Source organism: Pantherophis guttatus, chromosome 4 (genome assembly GCF_059756535.1).
Source record: "Pantherophis guttatus breed Tessera chromosome 4, ASM5975653v1, whole genome shotgun sequence".
Classification (NCBI taxonomy): Eukaryota; Metazoa; Chordata; class Lepidosauria; order Squamata; family Colubridae; genus Pantherophis; species Pantherophis guttatus.
In genome coordinates, this window is record NC_142066.1 from 64919691 (window position 1) to 64940435 (window position 20745).

The following is a 20745-nucleotide window of genomic DNA, read 5'->3' on the forward strand; positions in this document are numbered from 1 at the left end:
ACTTTAAAAAATCCCTATAAGAAAGTAGCTTCATAACAGAAAACCAGGATATTGGAAAAACAAGGTCACTTGATTTATTTTCTTTGAAAGTCTAGATTTTAGCGTACAGGAAAGATTTTGATTTTTTAATATTATAGAGAGTTCAAACCAAAGTAATGGAAACATATGCTGTAATAGTGAACAAACTTTAAGAAAGCTCCACAAACAACAGTAAGGAAATTAGGCATAGGACTAGAGTATGTATTCCTATAATCAGCTAATAAAAATGAACACTCAGATTTTAGAAATATTGTTTAGTTTAAATCCATAGGAAAATGTGACACACTGTTTGAGAGCAACTATCCCAGTCAGAAGGAGGGATCAAACAGGTACTTGCTATAAAAAACCCAAGAGGGCAAGACATGACCCTCCTTGAATGCCTTTGAGCCTTATTTACTCAAGTAAATCTGCCAATCTGGGAAGATTCTTGTGAAATTGGCTAGTTTGGTTCTGGTCATTCATACCCAACAGAAACAAACATAATAGTACAATCCAGATTGGATGGGAATAGTGTGCCTAATTGGCATCATCTTGCAAAAGCAAGCACATTGAAATAAGTGATTTTTAAAAAATTAGTCAAATCTCTCCTATTAAAACCAAATGATCTTAAAGAAGTTAATTGCAGTATATGTTCCTTCCTTTGACTTGATATTAAAAATGTACTTATAAAACCAGGGCTTAAATATTTATTCCACCTACAGTAGTTGGGTGACAGAAGTCTCTCTCTTCATTTGGTTGATAATGCTGAAGTCCACATTGGCGGTGTGTTCAATACTTGGAGAGCGAATGAATGACAATGAACCTCTTTGCTCTCCCTGTTCAATAAAAAAAATGTGTGTGGGTGTATACACACATACATGAACTTGAGTCAGTTTTTAATATGCTAACATGTACCCAAAATTACAAAAAGGTAGTAGTTTTTATACATTGTTTCTATAAATTTGTTTAAAGAAACTCCTTTATGCTCTACAACCATCATAATCATACTTTACTTAGGATTTGAGTTGCAATTGAAGAAAACTTAAAAGAATTTAAATTCTTTTTCATTGTCACTCCACAGCACTTGCACCTAGGCATTTGACATAATGGGAATTTTTTTAGCCTTGATGATGTGAATGCATGTCACTCTATATTAGCATGCCAACACATCATCAATCTGTCCCAGGTTTGGAACTTTCAGAGACAGCAATGGCAAACTGAAGATGACCATAGCAAAAAGAGGACCTGGTGAATAGATTGGCTCATAGAAACTCCTCTCCTTTCCTGATCCACAAGTTTGCTCCATATAGAATCTCCCTATGAAGAGATTGTAAAACAGTGGTCTTCAGCAGCTTTGAGAGCAATAGGAGTTGGGAAGAATATCCTCTTGTTCCAAGCTGCAATTTGGCACCTTCAAAGTGATATGGAATTCTCTTTCTTTTTTAACTACTTTAGGAAACTACTTGTTATTGGCTTTCTAAATTTTAAGAATCTATTGAAAACCAAGTTTCATTATGGTGAGAGAAACCCCTTTTACTCTGGATGAAAGTAGTTCTGTGTAGGTTTAAAGATTAAAGTGACTATGGAAAAGTATGGACTAGAATGTTGATTTGGAAAATTAATAGACTTGATTAATTTGAAAGGATACTTCCTGTGGGGTGTTTACATTTTTATAAAAGAATACAGGAAGATTTTGAAATAAATTTAAGAATTCATCTTTTGGGAAAGTTTTGCAGCAGAGGGGTCAGTCAAAAACAATTACCTGAATTGCTCCCTGTGCCCAGTTTCAACCACAACATCTCACATGTGGTTATTTGTGGCACAGTGCCTCTGAAAGCAATTCAGACTCTTGGATGACAACTATCCTCATCCTTCTGCTTTGGAGTTGTAACTGGTGCCAAACCCCAAACCTAGACCCAAATACATCTGAGTATATCCAGGAGTTGAGATCTACACAGGTTTTGAGGAATGGGTTTAACTGAATGGGAATTTGATGGTGATAAATGTAAAGCTTTCCATCTGTGCAGAAAAATGAAAAGTAGACATGGAATGAGGAAGTGCTGTCTTGTCTTGATTTTTTTAAAATCTTTTTCTTCTTTAGTAGTCCTACCCAAATTGGGTGACTTGGGTGAGGATACTGAAGAATACTTATCAAATCTTTAGAGATTATCACAGGTAATGGGATTATCACAGTGATGGGATTAAAAAAAATTGAAAATGATTTTTTTAGTTCTTAAAAGTGACACAATATGTTCTCTTTGGCATAGATTTCATATTATTTTATAATAATCAATATTTTGTACTGTATTTTATAAGAAATAAATGTTGATGCAGAAACTTGTAATTGTTATTAAATGAGTAGATGAATATGTCATATATTTAGGTGCTATAACAATTTAGCATGTTTATCTCCAAGAGTTTCTTCTGCTTTGTTTTTGTTTTTTTCCATTTGTTTTGGTATTACAATTTCGTACCTAAGTAATTTGTTGGGTACTCTAATTTTCTTTTCATTTATTTTCATATATTGTTTTATTTCTATTCCTTATTTACAAATTATAATAAAATTTAAAACGTATATACAAAGAAACCCAAGAAGGGAAATCCAAATAATAAATTAGGAAGACGGAAGGGGACTAGGCAACTAATTAAATTAGTCACCCATCCTGAACTGTAAAATGGGCAGGATATAAATTTACTTAATCATCAATCACACTAATCTTTTTCATGTGCTGGTTAGGTAATCAGAAGTTTAATCTCAAGTCATCTAGGATAGCTTTTAAAAGTCAGAGAATTGCTATTTGTTCTGTTCAAACACAGAAAAATGTGCAAGAACTTTTATCAGAAATAAGTAATCTTTCTTCAGAAATTAGGGCCAGGCTACATTGTACAATGTTAATATATTGCCAAATTGATATATTACTCTGTTATAAATATATATAATTGAGTAACATTAAATCTTCAGTTAACCGTCTTCTGTAAAATATACCAATTTATTTTCTGTGAAATAATTGAGATTTGAAAGATAACTTCCCCATCACAATCAGTTTGTGATTGTATAATGACCATCTTTCAAAATTTCAAACATGTCAGGAAAACCTCAAAGCTAGGAGATTAATGGATTAAGTCAAGGATGTACATTTTTTTTCAAGCAAGGATTACGTTTGCATTCTTGAAGTATGGTAGAAGCCACAGTTGGGCCAGGAGAAAAAAATAATTTAATTTAATTTAGCTTCATTTAAATGTAAACTGAATCACATATCATTCTTCATAAAAATGTATTTATACATCTGATATTAAGCATTAGAAATTACAATAATTTTTAGAGTCTTTCAGAGCCACACTATTTCTTAGGTGACAGGAAACTGTAGGGGCTCTAATTATTTTTCTTTGGATTAATCAATCAATGGAACAGCTTTCCTTTGGAAGTTGCGGGAGCTTCATCATTTGAGACTTTCAAGAAAAGAATGGACTGCCATTTCTCAGAAATGGTGTAGGGTCTCATGCTTGAGTGGGGGATTGGACTAGATGACCTATAAGGTCCCTTCCAACTCTGTTAATCTGTTAAATAATATCCATAGTCTTTCCTATTGTATAATTCCTTGAGATATTTTTGGGGCTTCTTATTTTAAACTATAATAAAATGTATTACCAATTCATAGACACAATCATTCAAAGATAAACAAATTTAGACAATAAAAAGTGTATTTTCATACACTCAGATTTTCCACTATTAGTGGAAATGAAAATGCTAAAATTAGTGGAATGAAAATGCTAGAAGAAAAAGTATATATGGAGAGGCAGATTTTTAAAAGTCAGAAGTGCAACTGTTTCATTGAAGCCTTGCCCTTTTTATCTGCATACATTTCACATTTAAAAGGGATAGAGCTTCAATGAATACCATCTTTACCTTCTGCATTTATATAACTTTAGTTAGGAGACCCACATTCAGTATCAATTTAGCATCAAAGGGTGGGGAGGAAAAAAGGAAGTAGCATTTTTGTAATTATAAAATTACCTCAGCCACATAACTAATAGCATCCCTCATGTTGAGCTCACGGAAAACTTTAAGAATATGATCTCTAGTTTTCTGGGCAGATCTTCTCATAAGTACTTTACTGAGGATCTCTTTGTCAAAATTGGTCCATCTAAGGATACGAAGTGATAACATATTAAAAGGATATCTTGAACATTTTATTTGCATTACCAAGACTTGTATCTCATGCTAGTAACATTCCAGTCAATATATTTATTATCTTTAAAACAGACTTAGAACATTCAAATAAACTTTTTAAAATAATACTTAGTTGGGAGTATAATATTCATAAGTCTTCCTATATTAATAATGATTTGTAAATTGTAATTGCTAAGTGGTAAAGAATTTTTTTCATGCCAAGCTGCTAATAGCAGCAAGAATTAATTTGACACAATGGAAAAGAGAAACTTTGCTATCAATACAGAATTGGGACACTAAAAATGGAAGAAACTGGCTATGCATTCAGTCTTAGTATTTACCATCTAAGGACTAGTTTAATCCTGTTTAGTTTTTCAAGATGAAGTAAGTTCAACTATAAATATCCCTCAACATCTGACTATTCATTCAGTGAGCAAAATTACAAACAATGTTGAAAAAATGGAGTAAAACCTATCTCCAAAGTTATGGCCATTGCAATGCTACTACAGTCACATGATCGAGATTTGGGCATTTAGCAGCCTGCTGTGGTGCTGCAACTCTGCCCACCCACTTATCTCCCTTCAATCTATGCCCTTTTTGGCACTTTACACAGAGACACTTGTTTGATAGCAGTATCAGGGTTAGGATTAAAGTAGAAGCTGCGGGTAGAGCAGTCTCATCCAGTCAGCTACCACAACCCTCAGGTCTCTATTTCAGCTCTAGCACCATTGCTGCCATTCAGATATGTGGCCACAAGCCCCACAACATGGGCAGTCATGCCAGCATCATTGCACAAAGCCCAGTTGTCCCTGTTATTCTACATTCCACAGGCTGTGCTGTATTCTGCTGATGTTTGCCACTTCATGCTATTCTCCAAACCAAACATCCCTTTCCTTATCCAAGTTATATGTTACATTCTCACAATCCTTTTGGTCTTTCCCATGTACCATGAGAATGGGCTCCTGCTATTCTCCAAATTACATCTTGCTTTATGACCACATTACTTACAGACAAAACTTCATTGGTCCCAACTGTGGCCATACAAGGACTACCTGTATCTCTCTTAACTGAGACTAATATGAGTTGTTATCCAGTATATTTCAGTCTGAATATTTTTAAGTATCAGGCATCCATACTTCAATATCACATCTTACTATTGAGTAAATCCTTTGTATTCATTTCTTTCATTCCCTTCCAAATCAACTTACTTGTCTCTCAAATAATTGTGTCCTATTTGACCAGATATATCTTCAATAGCTGAAAGAATGTGATCAAAGGCCTGCAAAATAAAATATATATAACTTTATTGTATAATAAAAGAAAATAATGTAAAACACTTCAAGTGCAGATAGAGCCCTGAAGAAAGCAATTATCGTCAGACTATTTGGAATATTTTGCTTCAATATCTCGCTATCTAGACCAAATTTTCAGTTTTAACAGAACTATTCACAAAGCTATTGAACAGTATTGAAAGTTAACTCTGCCCATAGCCAGGAGTTTGTTCCTGACAGGCTCAAGATTGACTCAGCCTTCCATCCTTCTGAAGTCAGTAAAATGAGAACCTACATTGTTGGGGGGCAATACGCTGACATTGTAAACTCCACAGAGGCTGCTGCAAAGCAATTTGGAGCAGAATATGTCTAAGTGCTATTGCTACTGCTATTCTTCAGACCATTATATGATTCAATGTGGAAGATCCAGGCACTATTATAGTCAATGGTTTTGTGGGAAAGAAGATTGTTTCACCTGTTATGGTGTATCCAATAAAAATACTTTTATGATACATCTTAGATGCAGTAGTATCAATAGAGGTAAACATCAGGTGACCATTTATTTATAGAAGAACTTTCTCAGTTTATTTTGAACTTATTTTATTCTATCACTTTGGAAGTGTAATTAGCTAAATTCAGAATTTTAATGTAACTGTTATTAATTAATGGAATTTGTAATAATACAGGACAGGACTTTGTATTCTTTCAGGCTCAAGCCTTAACTTATCCAAAATAAAATTATTATTTTTCCTTTTGTAAACATTTTATAGTCATATTATAGTCAATATCTGGACATGAACTAGATGTAGTAGACCGCTACAAATACCTTGGCCAATGGATCTCAACAGAAGGTGATACAGTAAAGGAAATTGAATGGCTTGTTAAATGTGATTGGCAGGCATTTAGCAAGCTAAACTTAATTTCCCCCCATGCCTAAAAGGAAAAGTTCTTGAACAGTGTGTGCTACCTGTTCTAACATGTGCGAACAAAACATGGACACTAACCTCACAATTGATACAAAAGCTACAAGAGGTGCAAAGAGCTATGTAAAGGTACATGCTTGGCATCACAAGACAAGATAGAAAGACCTGCACATGGATTATGGAACAAATGAAGATATATGATATCATCAAGAGTAAAAGAAATGAAATGGAAATGGGTTGGTCATATAGCAAGAAGAACTGATGGCAGATGAACTAAGGCAGTCGTAGAATGGATTCCACTTGGTAAGACTATCCACAAAAAAGACCTAAAACAAAATGGATCAACAACATCAGCAAGTATTGCGGGCCTAACTGGCAAAAAAAAACCCTTAAGTGAGCCAGCAATGTGCTGTATCAATAGAGGAATATTATCAAGGTCATGTAAAGTGTTAGTACCCCTTTGCACTGCTTTGGTAAGATCATAGTTGGAATATTGAGTTCAGTTTTGGTCACCATGATACAAAGAAGATGTTGAGATGCTAAAAAAGTATAGAGAATAACAACAAAGATGATTATGGGGCTGGAGGCTAAACATACTGGGTATATCTAGTCTAACAAAGAGAAAGATTAGGGCCAGTGTTTGAGGAGCTGTCACAGAGAAAAGGAGATCAACCTATTCTCTTGAGGGCAGGACAAGAAATAATAGATGGAAACTTATCAAGGAGAGATCTAACCTAGAACGAAGCAGAATTTTTTAAATAATGAGAACAATTAATCAGTGGAACAACTTGCCTCCAGAGATTGTGGTGCTCCACAATCCAGGAATGCCTGGATAGGCACCACAAGTCTAAGAAGTTCCTCACATCACAGACCTGCTCTTTTAGGATAAGTGTATCCACATCCAGAGCTAATGTTGGAATTGAGCTGATTATTCACCAACAAATGATACATTTATCTAGTGAGGATTTAATTTCAGTTTATCTTGACCCATCTAGGCTCTCACAGTTTCCAAGCTTAATTATCCAATCCAAAATGTTTTTTTAATTATACTTTAAAAAAGGTAAAGCTTTCCTGTATCCAGTCATGTCTCTAGGGGCTGGTGCTCATTTCCATTTCTTAGCCGAGGGAGCCAGCATTGTCCAAAGACATTTCGGTGATCATATGGCCAATATGACTGTATGCCAAGGCACAGGGAATGTTGTAATCTTCCCTCCAAAGTGGTACTTATTTATCTACTCTCATTTGCATGCTTTCAAATTGCTAGGTGGGTAGGAGCTGGGGCAAGTAACGGGAGCTCCCTCGGTTATGCGGTGCTCAAGTCTTAAACCCAAGTTGTCCGCTTTCCAACTGATAAGCTCAATGTCTTTAACCACTGAGCCATTGTGCTCCTCCTTATATACAGTATTAGGTATGTGGAAAACCAGATGTATTCCTTCTCCAGATTGGCAGAGAAACAGGATGTTCTGAAGGTTACTGAAAAATAACTATAGTTAGAAAGCATTTGCCAGATTTTCCTTAAATTCTTTTTAATCACATTAAGGAGATTGGGGGAATAATTATGTTTACATAAAAATTGGTAGCAATGTTTTCTAATAGTTACTCCTTAAGAACTTATTTGAAATAATGTAACATGAAATAAAATTATTCTGATAACCAATTGCTAAGAAATTTCCAATTTTTCTATCATGCTAAAGAGGTAAGAGCCTCATCTTTTGCCTTCTGCTAAAAGGGGGTTTTATGTTTACATTAGTGAATGAGCAAACCTGTTATTATTCATTTCCTTCACACAAGAATATGGTGAGAAATATATACTAATCTATTTCAGTTTCAGCGGGGGAGAGCCCTCAAATTAGCTATACTATCTAATTTGATATAGCTGAGGCAGGGACTTTCTTTTCTTTCACATGCAGGTTCAGCATGTATATTTACTATTATTTCCCTTAGTATTATTTTCCTCCATATTGCAAAGGAACAAGAAGCATAGGGGCTTCTTTTAAACATAAATATGAAATTGGAAATTACGCAGTTTATTTTATTTATTAAAAGTTTATGCCACCCATTTCCCCTCTATCACAATGGTAGTACATTGTTATTTAAAAGTAGCTTGCAGGAAATTCTAACTCCTTAAACTATATTTCTTTGGAACATAAATTAGGTTACCCTGCTATGGAGCTTCTCATTCAGTTTGGGTTCTCTGTGTTCACTTTTTTTCACCTTCAACCATTGCACTAAAGGCTTGATTGTTAAACCCTTTGAAGGAAAAAGAACAAATTACTTTAGTTTTACTTAAAAGAAACATTACACATTTAAAGAATGAAAAAAAGAAATGAAACTTGCATATCACTAAATAAAGGTACTGATTTAGGTACCCTTTCACATATCGTTAGAATGGCTATGGTTAGGAAATGAATACACCTTGACATCTTGATTGACAGATTATTCTATTTACTCCAACACACATTCTGCCTGCTCCAACTAAGTTAATGTTCTATTCCTATATAATTATAATACATAAATATCCTCATATTTGATAATTTGGTGTTGATAATATAGTATTCTGAAAACATTTTTAATGACAGTTAAAATGAGGACCCGGTTTGTGGGGGCAATAAGCTGACTTTTTATAAAAAAAGAACACCGCTTGGGGGGAGGGCGAAATCCCTACTAAGCAGGTATATACAAAAGTATGAAGGCTATTGCTTAATGCATTGTAAGCCACCCTCAGTCTCCGGAAAAGGGCGGCATATAAATCGAACCAATAAATAAAATAAAATATAACACATTTGCAAATAAACATGTCTTCACAGAATTTGCTACAATAATGTTGTAGTGTTTCGAATCAAAATCAATAGTTCATTATCACTGAAATTAGAACCCAATATTATAGAAACTGTGTTAAAGAATCCGAAATAACAAATTTCCTTTTGCAAGTAAATGAAATGGTTTGCCTTGCTTATATAGGTCTCATGAAATAGTAATGTTCATTAAAAATATGTATTCTCATTTATGACAGATATTTTAGTTTTTATGTGGGAAAATGTAACGACTTAAATGGTGAAAATATAAAATAGGATCTCTTTATTTAAAATAGATAGTCTTACTTAGTTCATGGCTTTTTAATGGCCAGCTTTTCTCCCTCCAATTTTTTTTAAATAGAAAAGTTACTTTCTGCTTTGGCAGTACAGAGCCTACTTTTAGGAATTGTTTTGGATATATAACTGGACATAAAAGACATGGGACAAAAGTTTTAAAAGGCTGCACCTCAAAAGCACTCATTTGCTGCTTTTCTGTGTAAATGCATATAATATATGATTTATTTTATAGATCGGCAAATATATATATATATATATATATATATATATATATATATATACACACACACACACAGAGAGAGAGAGAGAGAGAGAGAGAGAGAGAGAGAGAGAGTGTGTGTGTGTGTGTGTGTGTGTGTGTGTGTGTGTGTGTGTGAGGCACATTATATATATATAATTCTTGAGACAGAACACACATATTTTATTCCTGAGGCAGAAAACAGCATTCAAAGGAATCTTTCACATATATTAGGCTAAAGACTACTAAAGGACATAACACGCAATGTATGTACAGGTAGTCCACAACTTCTGATCACAATTAGACAAAATTTCTGTTTCTAAGTGAGACAATTGTTAAGTGAGTTTTGTCCCATTTTACGACCTTTCTTTCTACAGTTGTTAAGTGCAGTGGTTAAGTGAATCAGTGTAGTTGTTAATAACATAGTTGTCAGGCTCCAAGTAATATATCTATTACAAATCGAACTCCGAGGCATTGATTTTCCTCTAAGAACAAATTTATTTAGATACACCATCTTGGTGCTACTGGTGAAAAGCCACTACTAAAGTTCCTGGGCTTTTCACCCCAATATAAGTTTCAGTTTCTCACATTTCCAAAACAATCGGTCACATTGTCCAACCAAGATGAGAGCTTGTTGCTTGGCGACTTCTCTCCTCCTCCTCCAGTCAGTGAGCCATTGGAATGTGCATGACTCATCAGCTAATTATGTTGTGGTGACTGAAGGCTCCATCCTCCTCCAGCTCAAAACTGTGTCAAACTGAATTAACATTAGAACACCCAAGTAAAATTCAGGCTTGACAATAGTCATTAAAGGAATCTGGCTTCCCCATTGGCTTTGCTTGTCAGAAAGTTGCAAAAAGTGATCACATGACCCCAAGAAGGTGCAGCTGTTATAAATATGAATTAGTTGCCAAGTGTCTGGATTTTGATCACGTGACCTTGGGGATGCTGCAACAGTCGTAAATTTGAAAAACGGTTTTAAGTCACTTTTTTCAGTCCTGTTTTACTTTTGAACTTCACTAAATAAACTGTTATAACTCAAGGATTATCTGTACAACCTTTTACCCTCTATGACAAGGATTTTTATTTTTTATTTTAGGAAAAATTGAATTGAATACCTGGAATATTACAGTGAAAAATACAACTATGATAGTTGTGCTGACAAATAGGTTTTTATCTTGCACTTTGTTTTCATCCAAAAGTACGACTAAGGCAAAGGCAACAGCACCACGGAGACCACCATATGACATTACTACTTGGTCTATTATTTCCAGCTGTACCATTCGATAGCGATTTAGAATCCAAGTCTGTATAACTACACCTGTTTAAACAAATGTATCAAAGGTATCAGAATAACACACATTTCATTGGGAATTAGGACATTAGGACAGTTCAGGTAAAACTAGAAGAAAATAAAAAATGGCATGTGATTACATGACTAGGCACTTGTACATGAATATATATATACATAATAACTAGCAGCCTGATCCATAAAAGAGCCCATGTGCTCTTAGCTATTATATGGCCTACCTGCTGCCTAAGCTAAAAAATATAACTATCCCTACACTCTATAGCCATGATGGTAAACTATGTCACACGTGCCGGAAGTGGCATGCAGAGCCATCTCTCCGGGCATGTGAGCCGTCGCCTGTTCCGGGTTCCAGTGCGCCGGCCAGCTGGTCTTCACGCATGTGGGAGGGCTGGAAACTGGAAGAGCAGCTGCCTGGTACAAATGCGTGCACTGGGAAGATGATCTTCTGGTTTCCAGCACTCCCGCATGCGTGAAGATCAGCTGGCCTTCGTGTCGGAACCCGGGAGAGCAATGGGCAATGGCTCGTGTGCCCAAAGACACGGATATGGTATCCTGGCAGTCCAGGGGTGAAATTCACTTACCTTCGCTACCAGTTCACAAATGTAAGCACACATGAGCCTTCTGTGCATGTGCAGAGGGTAAAAATGGGACGTGATGCATCCGGGCGAGTGGCAGAGCCTCCCACCACTGGCGCTACCAGTTCGCCCAAGCTGGATAGAACCGGTTGAATTTCACCACTGCGGCAGTCACTTCCTAGGGGAACAGAGCTGTCAGCCAGGATGGGTGGGCTGGGGCTTTCATCCCGCCCCACCTGAATGGGCTTCTTGCGTGGCCCCAGCACTCCAGCCTGGAGCACCAATGCTCATCTGCGGTCTGGAGCACCTGGCTGGCTCGGCCGCCCCAGAAGAGCAACAGCAACCACCACTGGGGACGAAGGGGTGGCAGCAGTTCTTGTGCTGCCACTTCCAGCTGGGATGCTGGAGGAGGAGCTGCCATCAGAGAGGTGAGCTGCCCCAGGAGGGCTGGAGGAGAGTGCAGCTCCTCATGCATGGAGACGCCGCCAAGGGCCTGGTTCACTGGCAGGGGAGTGGCTGCAGGTGCCAGCTGGTCATTCCTGCCCCTCGACCTGTGGATGCTGCCGCTGCTGCTCTTCTGGGGTGGCAGGGCTGCACAGGAGCCAAGTCCACACAGGAGGAACGTCCTGTTCCTCCTGTAAGGTAAGAGGCGTGCCAGTCAGGAAGCTCTCTTGGCAGAAGTGGCGGGGAGCTACACTGGCTTGTTCTTGGTGGCGGGCTGGGGAGCACTTCATGGACACTCTTCCGGTTTTTGGTGCATGCATGCGCGCTGGCCAGCTGGTTTTCGTGCATGTATGCGCACTAGAAACCGGAAGATCATCTTCCCGGTGCATGCAAGCATGCCGGATGGCTGCTCTTCCGGTTTCTGATGCACACATGCGCACCGGCCAGCTAGTCTTCGTGCGCGTCTACACACCAGAAAACAGAAGATCATCTTCTTGGTGTATATGTGCGTGCTGGGTAGCTGCTCTTCCGGTTTCTGGCATGTGGGCACATGCATGCCCGCTCCTGTTTCGGCACTCGGTGACGAAAAGGTTTGCCAAATATTGCACTATAGAGCCTAAATTGCCTAAAGGTGTGAAAGGATACATTTCCCATCTGCAGTACTTCCAAATGAGATTGGAGTTTAAGAAGTATAAGTGGCTTCTCTGCATGGAAGTTGGAGGATGGAATAACCTCAGTTCCCTTCTCTTTCTCATCAATGCTTGTAATAGGAAGTGATGAGAGAGGAAAGAGGAAGTATGTAATAATCCCTGAATACTTTCTTGTGAGGGGAATAAACTGTACCTGTTTTGGCTGGTAGGGCCAAACTTTATCTATAAGCTAGCTAAATGTAAAACATATTACTGTTATACAGGCAGAATACCATACATTTGAATATAGAATAAGAAGTTACAATAGAAATGTCATCATGTCCTGCCAGAGCAGCAAATGTTCTGGGGACAGAATACAGTCTTCTTATCTGACCCATATTAAGAAAATACTAATAATAATACTTCTATTTAATTAATATTAACAAAGGTAAAAAAAAATTCTCTTACCAATGATTCTATAGACAGAGATGAAAACCAGTGTCAGGATTATGAAAGCAGTGTTCCAAATCCAGATTTTAGGATTAACAGCAGAAATTCCCAGGAACATAAAAATAATAGTTTCTGCACCACTTGCTAACATTTTCATGGAGTACCTCACAGTGGTAGAAGATTGGTCTGAAATATTTGCTTTGACATATTTCTGACAGCAGATACCACAGAACGTTATCCTGGAAAAATATACTGAACATCTTAGTCATATATTCTTGTGATCCTTTTTTCTAAATTGTAATTTTTGTTAAACTAATATGAAGTATAAATAAACAAGTAAACAAATGTATCTGCTGAATAATGTGGTAGCTGGCAACCCAGTTATGAGTGTAGGAAGACTTAATACAGCATTGTCTGGATGCTCTTTTGAAAAGATGATCTTCAGAAGAGAAAAGTGGAACAAGGCATGATAGGTCAGGGAGGAGGCCCAAGATTGTGAGACTCAGCAGGGCAGGAAAATGTACAAGAGGTGCCTTAGGGTAGTAGAGGCTCTGGGAGGCCCGACACAGACCATATATGAGCTGGGGAGATGTTGCAGTATAGGCCTGGGTTTGCACCGGGCCTTCCCAACATCCTAAGGCACCCCATGCTCTACTTTGTGATCTGTGCAGTTGCTAAATCACCACAATGTTAAACTGGAATTGTGATTGTTAAGTGGGCAGCTCTTAACATCTACAGTACAACCTATGACTATGATTTTGGGCTCCATTATGATAATAAATTGAGAACTACCTTTATAGCCATGAGACATAAGAAAATTCCTCTCATGCATCTTTGTAATATTCTGGTGTTTTGAAATGTTATTGGATTATATGTAGTTTTATGTGAAAAGAATCAGCAGCTATGTGACATTGTATTTGGAGCAGTTTGCAAGAAGAAAGAATATTACCCATAATGTTAGAATATGTGGAAAGCCAAAAGGCAACTTCTTAACTGACCATGTAAATTCCCTTCTTAATTTCCTCCTTCTTCCTATCCTGTTGGATTTATTATTAAACTATCAATTTATAATTAATTTACACATCAATGCCCATGATTTACATACTCTATAGCTGGATTCCACACCTGGACTGCATATGCAGGCTAGCTATATAGTCTTGAATTCACAGAAGAATCCATATAGACTCACATTATGTACTCACAAATAGGAATTATTTCTTTTTGTGTTCTGTAGCTAAATCATATATACAATGTAAATAACTGTGTAAACTGATTCTCAACATGAATACATATAGTTTAACTTTTAAACATAGCTTACTTTTTCGAATTAGTGAGAAACTGTAAATTAAATGACAATTTCCTCTAGTAAAAAAAACAATAGAAACTTACGCAAGGATGGCAGATAATGACAGCATCTCAGCTGTCAAGTAGGAGAGATAAGAAATGACAAATACAAATCCAGGCTCAATTATTCTGACATGCTTTGTGAAACGAGTGACAAGCGAGAGCAGAAATGCAAACATAATGCCAATAAAAGTACCTCCAAGGCTCACCACAAAGAAAGATACTGCAATAAAATCACATAAAAATTGAACTTTGTTAATAGAATAGAAATAGAAATAGAATAGAATAGAACAGAACAGAATAGAACAGAATAATTGAGTTGGAAGGGACTTCGGATGTCTTATAGTTCAACCCTTGCTCAAGTAGGAGATCTATACCATTTCAGAAAAATGACTGTCCAATTACTGTTAACTTTTGGGATGATAAAATCTCATGGAAAATTTCCTATCACCTAATTACAATAACAGTTTATTAACAGAGAATTTTGAAACTTTAACTTTGTCTTTTTATCATTAATGTTCTTCCTGTTAATTGTTTTGTCATTAATATATTATATAGATGACAGATTAGCAATTTCCTAACAGATTTAGTAGTTTGAAAATCTTTTGGGTCTGTTTTGCAAGGCGTGGAAATTAATATTATTGTAATATATCCATCAGTATTCAATTCTTGAAGATAATATGTATATATATATATATAGGTGTGAGGGTTTTCTTTTCAATTCACTTTTTAAATGTCTTGTTTGCTATGTGGTATTGGTTGTTTGTTTAATCTTTTGGAGTTTTTGTATTTTAGCATTTTTTTAAAATAAAGATTTGACAAAAAAGTCTCCAGTGAACAAGAACTCACAACTTCTGAAAGCAAGCTGTTTCATGAGCTGTTCTATCAGGAAATTTCTCCTTATTTTTAGGTTGGACCTTTCCTTCATAAGTTTCCATGTTGCTTCTTGTCCTGCCTTCAAGTGCTTTGGAGAATAAATTGCCTCTTCTTTGTGGCAGCCCCCTAGATTTTGGTGGCTATCATATCAACCCTTATCCTTCTTTTCATTAGATATACCCAGTTCCTGCAATCTACTTTATATATTTTAGCTTCCAGTGTCTTGATCATTTTTGTTGCTCTTATCTGCATTCTTTCTAGAGTTTTAACATCTTTTTTGTGTCATGGTGACAAAAACTGGATGCAATATTCCAAGTGTGCTTTTACTAAGGCATTATAAAATTTACTAACTAACACTAACTAGCACTAACACTTCTTGTGATCTTGATGCTATTCCTCTGTTAATGAAGCCCAGGACTAAGTTGGCTTTTTTGGTAGCTGCAGTACAGTGCTGGCTCATATTTAAGTAGTTGTCCATTAGGACTCATAGATTCCTCTCACACTCACTACTATTGAGCCAAGTACCACCTATTCTGTACCTGTGCATTTGGTTTTTCTTACCTAACTGTAAAACCTTACTTTTTTCACCATTGAATTTCATTTTGTTAGATAGGGCCCAATGTTCAAGTCTGTCAAGATCCTCCTGTATCTTGAGCTTATCTTCTAAAGTTTGGCTATTCTTGCCACTTAGTGTCATCTGCAAATCTGATGAATTTCCCCTCTATCCCCTCATCTAAATTGTTTATGAAGATGTTGAAGAGTCCTAGGCCTAAGAGAGAAACTTGAGATATCCCGCTGCATACTTCCCTCTATGTAGTTGTAGTTCCAGTAAGACTACAGGTTGAAGGCGGTTGGTCAGCCAATTATGAATCCATTCGATTGTGATGCAGTCTATTCCATATTTTTCTATCTTACCAAATAGTATGTTGTGGTCCACTACCTTACTGAAGTTTTAGTTACTTTTGCTTTTTAATAGGGTTCATATAAAAGTCCAATACAGTTTATGTATATATGGTAAGTATTCATGATTGGAACCAGTAGTGAAATCTAAAATTTGTTACTACCGGTTCTATGGGCATGGCTTGGTGTGTGTGTGTGTGGGAAGGGGGGTAATGTGACTGGCTGGGTGTTGCCATTTTTTTTTTTTTTTTACTTTTAAAACCATTTATTCTATAACTTCTTTGGTGAAGAGGTTGTAAAAAATGCTTTCAAAAGGCTCTGACGATCAGTCAACTCAGCTTGGATCGTCAGAGGCATTTAAAAAGAAAAAAACCCTTTTTTTCTTTTAAATGCTTCTGACAATCCAAGTTGAGTTTTTTAAAAAGCCTCTGCTGATCAAGCAACTCAGCTTGGATCGTCAGAGCCATTTAAAAGAAAAAAAAGGGTTTCTGAGTTTTATAAAAAGCCTATGCCGATCAGGCAACTCAGCTTGTATCGTCAGAGGCATTTAAAAGAAAAAAAGGGGTTTTTTTCTTTTAAAAGCCTTTGAAGATCCCAGCTGAACTGCACAATCAGCAGAGGCTTTTTTTATTTTTATTTTTAAAAGCATTTTTTCGGCCGAAGAGATTGTAGGAAAAAATGCTTTTAAAACTAAAAAAAAAAGCTTCTGATGATTGTGTGGCTCAGCTGGGCATGGGGGGGGGGCAGAGATTTTTGCTACTGGTTCTCCGAACCACCTGACTCTATCGCTACCAGATCAGGCGATCCGGTCTAAACCGGGAGCATTTCACCCCTGATTGGAACCCATAAGCAGAAGATATAAATTGTTCAAAAGAAATCAAGCCATCAAGCTGAAGGAAAGTCTGGAATGGTATTGGGAGAGGCTTTGACTAGAAGACCTCCAAGATTCTTTCTAATCCTAACCCTATTATTCCATATTCTGTGTTCTAAATGGCAATACACTGTCTGTTTGCAAAGTGTGCTCATGGCTCTTAGCCCAAACTTGTTAGGCAAACAGCCAGCATCAGCACATTCCTTTCAATGTATATTTCAATTATGTGTCTTCTTATTGTCTTGTTGTAATCCCTTCCTTTCCAAACTCTCCAATCTACAAGGAAGAAAAATAAGAGGAAGGGAGAAGGTCCAGCACAGAACAATATGTATTAACTCATTATAATGGTGAATATATGACTGAAAGAGATGTTGCAAAGGTCAAAAATACTTGCCTTAGCTGCAAAGTTATGACTGTTTAAATATTAATTTCTGCTTTCCAATATATACTATTTACAAGACATGGGAACATATTAATATATATGCATATGAAATACTGTCTCTCCTGTCTGTCTGTCTGTCTGTCTGTCTGTCTGTCTGTCTATCTATCTATCTATCATCATAAATAGCTACCAACCTATGCCTTTTATGCATTCTACACCGGTCACATATTCAGCTCCTATTGAAACAAAAGACTCAAACACATTATACAGCACCTAAAAGGGAAATAAAATTGTGGTTTCATGAATAAATAATATGAGACAAAATTAAAATAAATTAGAATATTCATTTAAATAAACATTGATGAAATGCTCATGCAGAAAGGTTTCCCCCCCCCTCCATTCAATCGGATCTCATTTTCAAGACTGCCTGGACAAGTTCCTGCAATTTTCTTTTTCAAAAGGGATTTGCCATTGCTTCCTTTCTAGGGTTGAACAAAGTGGCTTTATGCCTAAAGTGGGACTAGAACTCATACTCTCCCAGTTTTTAGCTAGATGCCTTAATTGCTGTACCAAACTGGCTTCCATATTCAATATCTTAACACATATCAAATCTATCAAAATCATATTAAAAAGCTAACATATTTTACTTTATAAGGAATACAGTAAAACAAGGATAGGAATATTTTAGTGTATATGAAATACAGTAAAAAAGGTATGGGGAAATTCTAGCTAGTAGCAACACTCAATCTGATCACTCAATATTTTGTGTGTGAGGGAAGAGGTGTTAGAAAATTATAAGGCAAAATAAATTGTCTTAAGTATCTAAAACAACTTAAAATACCTAATTTTCTCCTTAACATTGCATACAAAAAAAAGATTCACAAGGATCAGTGGGAACCAAAAAATGGATTTCAGTTGGCCCTATGTAATGTTTCACTTTTTTGTACATGTGGGAAACATTTTAACTATTTAATAAAATGATGTACGGGCTAAAAATGTTCCTCAGTCAGTCTAATAATTTAATTGATTACTTTTCAGTTTAGAACATAAAATAATAATGTTGGAAGGAACATTGAAGATCTTCTAATTCAACCCCTGCACAAGCTGGAGATCCTATATCATTCCAGACAAATGGCTGCTCATTGGCTGTGACTGAAAACCTCCAGTGATTGAACACCCACAATTTCTGGAGGCAAGCTGTTCCTCTGATTAATTGTTCTTGCTGCCAGGAAACTTCTCCTTTGTTCTAGATTAAATCTCTTTTTTACTGATCTTCTGCCCACTACCTACTGTCCTGCCGTCAAGTGCATTGGAGATTAGGTTGACCCCTTCTCTGTGATAGCTCCTCAAATATTGGAAGACTGCTATCATATCACCCTAGTCTTTCTCTTCATTAAACTAGACAGTTTCCTAGTTCCCTTAATTATTCATTGTAGAATTTAGTTTCCAGACCTTCCTTTTTCTTTTTTTTTTCTTTTTTCTTTGCTCTTCTCTGCATTCTTTCTTAGAGCCTCAGGATCTTTTTTCTATCTTGACAACCAGGACTGGACTCAGATATTCCAATTGTGGCCTCATTACTCACTAATAAAGCAGTGCTATTATTTCTTGTGATCTTGATACTATCTCTCTGTTGATGTTTTAAACATAATAAGTTTTAAACTTATTACTTATTTTCAAATCTAAATTTCTTAAGCATAAATTTCTCAATACATTTCTGAACAATCAGAATTTTAGCAACGACAAGTTTTCAAAGAGAGTCTTACCACAGTTACAGCATCATTGAGCAGTGATTCTCCAAAAACAATTATGAAGAGAACATCATTGACATGAACTTCCTCAAACACAGCGATCACAGCAACAGGATCCACTGCAGCTATTAAACTGCCAAACAAGAGAAAATCTAGCAATCTACTATGAAGTTCACCTAAAAGAACAAAGTAGATCATTAAAAACATAGAACTCCTGAGCCAGATTGGAATTCTCATTAAACCCTATAAAACTAGAAATCTAAATTAAAGTGTTCCCAAAGAAACAATCTAAACATTGTTTGAATAGTTCTAATGAAAGAGAAGTACTTTCTGAGTAATTAGCTGCATTAGTGAATTAGTCCTCCAGTCCTCCTCCACTCTATTTATGTATTGGTATTTATATCATGTTTCAATCATTTAGAATTCAAACATAAACTGGTATTTCTTTGTGTGGCATTCTCTATCCTTTATTAAAAGGTGCAGATTACTTTGAATTGCTAATTATGAAATAACAGTGTGTCTGAAAATTCAGTCTTACCCATTATTCCACTAAGATAGATTCCATAAAGGGATAAGCCCGTTGCAGCAGCATTCCAGATGGTCCCAATGACAGCATATAGAAGAATTGTTCCTAAGTTGCCAAAGAATAGTCGGTTTGGCATGAAGTATCCCGCATCTAACACAATGGGTGGCAACAGATAGAAGAAAAAAACTGTTGGTGTAAGGGTGAAGGAGGCAATATGATCAGCTGCATATACAATGCCACCCAGGAAGATGCCAAGGACAATGAGGAGAACACTTTCTGGAACCACAGTGGTAACTTTATGGGACAAGTGAAAAACTGTAAAAAGAGATAAATTGCTTGAGTAAACAACAAGATAAATAATTAACACGCACAATTTATAATATGTTTAAAGCAGTATCTATCTGAACAGATCAAATTGCCAACCCAGACTGCTTTCCCTGGACAATTATTGCTTATTCCATTTTAGTTCCATTGCTAGATGTTACACTTTTGCCTATGGATAATATCTTTTTAAAGAATAAAGAAATAGTTCTCGTTTAGCAGAATTGGGACTGGCAGCTCTGTCACTAAATTCTGTCACTAAGTAGGAAGTCACTTGACTGCAACTGTGCTTTCCTTTTCCCATTTGCTTGTCTTTTGAAATGGTTATTAAATTGAATTTGATGGTTTCCAGGATCTCAGGCTTCATGCGCAAACCTTCAGCATTCCATTCCACCCTTCCTCTCTCTCTCTCACACACACACTCATTTCAATGGCAAGTTGAATAGCAATACGATCTGAAAGGAGCCAGGTGGGAGACCCTGCAGTGGGAATCCCTTTAGGGAGACCCTACAGTGGGAGACCCTGCAGAAGAGTCTTGCTGTGAAGTTTGGAAAACTCAGCAGAAGTATGGGAAACTCTGCATTCTGGACTTTCACCAGAATCTCTATAGGGAGATTGTTGAAAGCCTGGGACAAAAAGAAATTGCCCATCCAG

At 36.5% G+C, this 20745-nt stretch overlaps 1 protein-coding gene across 1 annotated transcript in view; it reads right to left on the reverse strand.

The window, feature by feature from the left end:
• The window catches only part of SLC9A3 (solute carrier family 9 member A3), a 29791-nt gene extending 9293 nt beyond the window's left edge, over nt 1-20498 (reverse strand). The window contains exons 1-10 of the mRNA XM_034416358.2: nt 19783-20498; nt 19260-19420; nt 17691-17769; nt 14513-14690; nt 13142-13362; nt 10832-11034; nt 8544-8633; nt 5398-5468; nt 4034-4163; nt 739-854 (exon numbers count right to left, since the gene is read on the reverse strand). Coding sequence (XP_034272249.2) covers nt 739-854; nt 4034-4163; nt 5398-5468; nt 8544-8633; nt 10832-11034; nt 13142-13362; nt 14513-14690; nt 17691-17769; nt 19260-19420; nt 19783-19906 — 1373 coding nt within the window. The 5' untranslated portion in view covers nt 19907-20498. The remainder of the gene's footprint in view (nt 1-738; nt 855-4033; nt 4164-5397; nt 5469-8543; nt 8634-10831; nt 11035-13141; nt 13363-14512; nt 14691-17690; nt 17770-19259; nt 19421-19782) is intronic.
• Nucleotides 20499-20745: the final 247 nt, after the last annotated feature.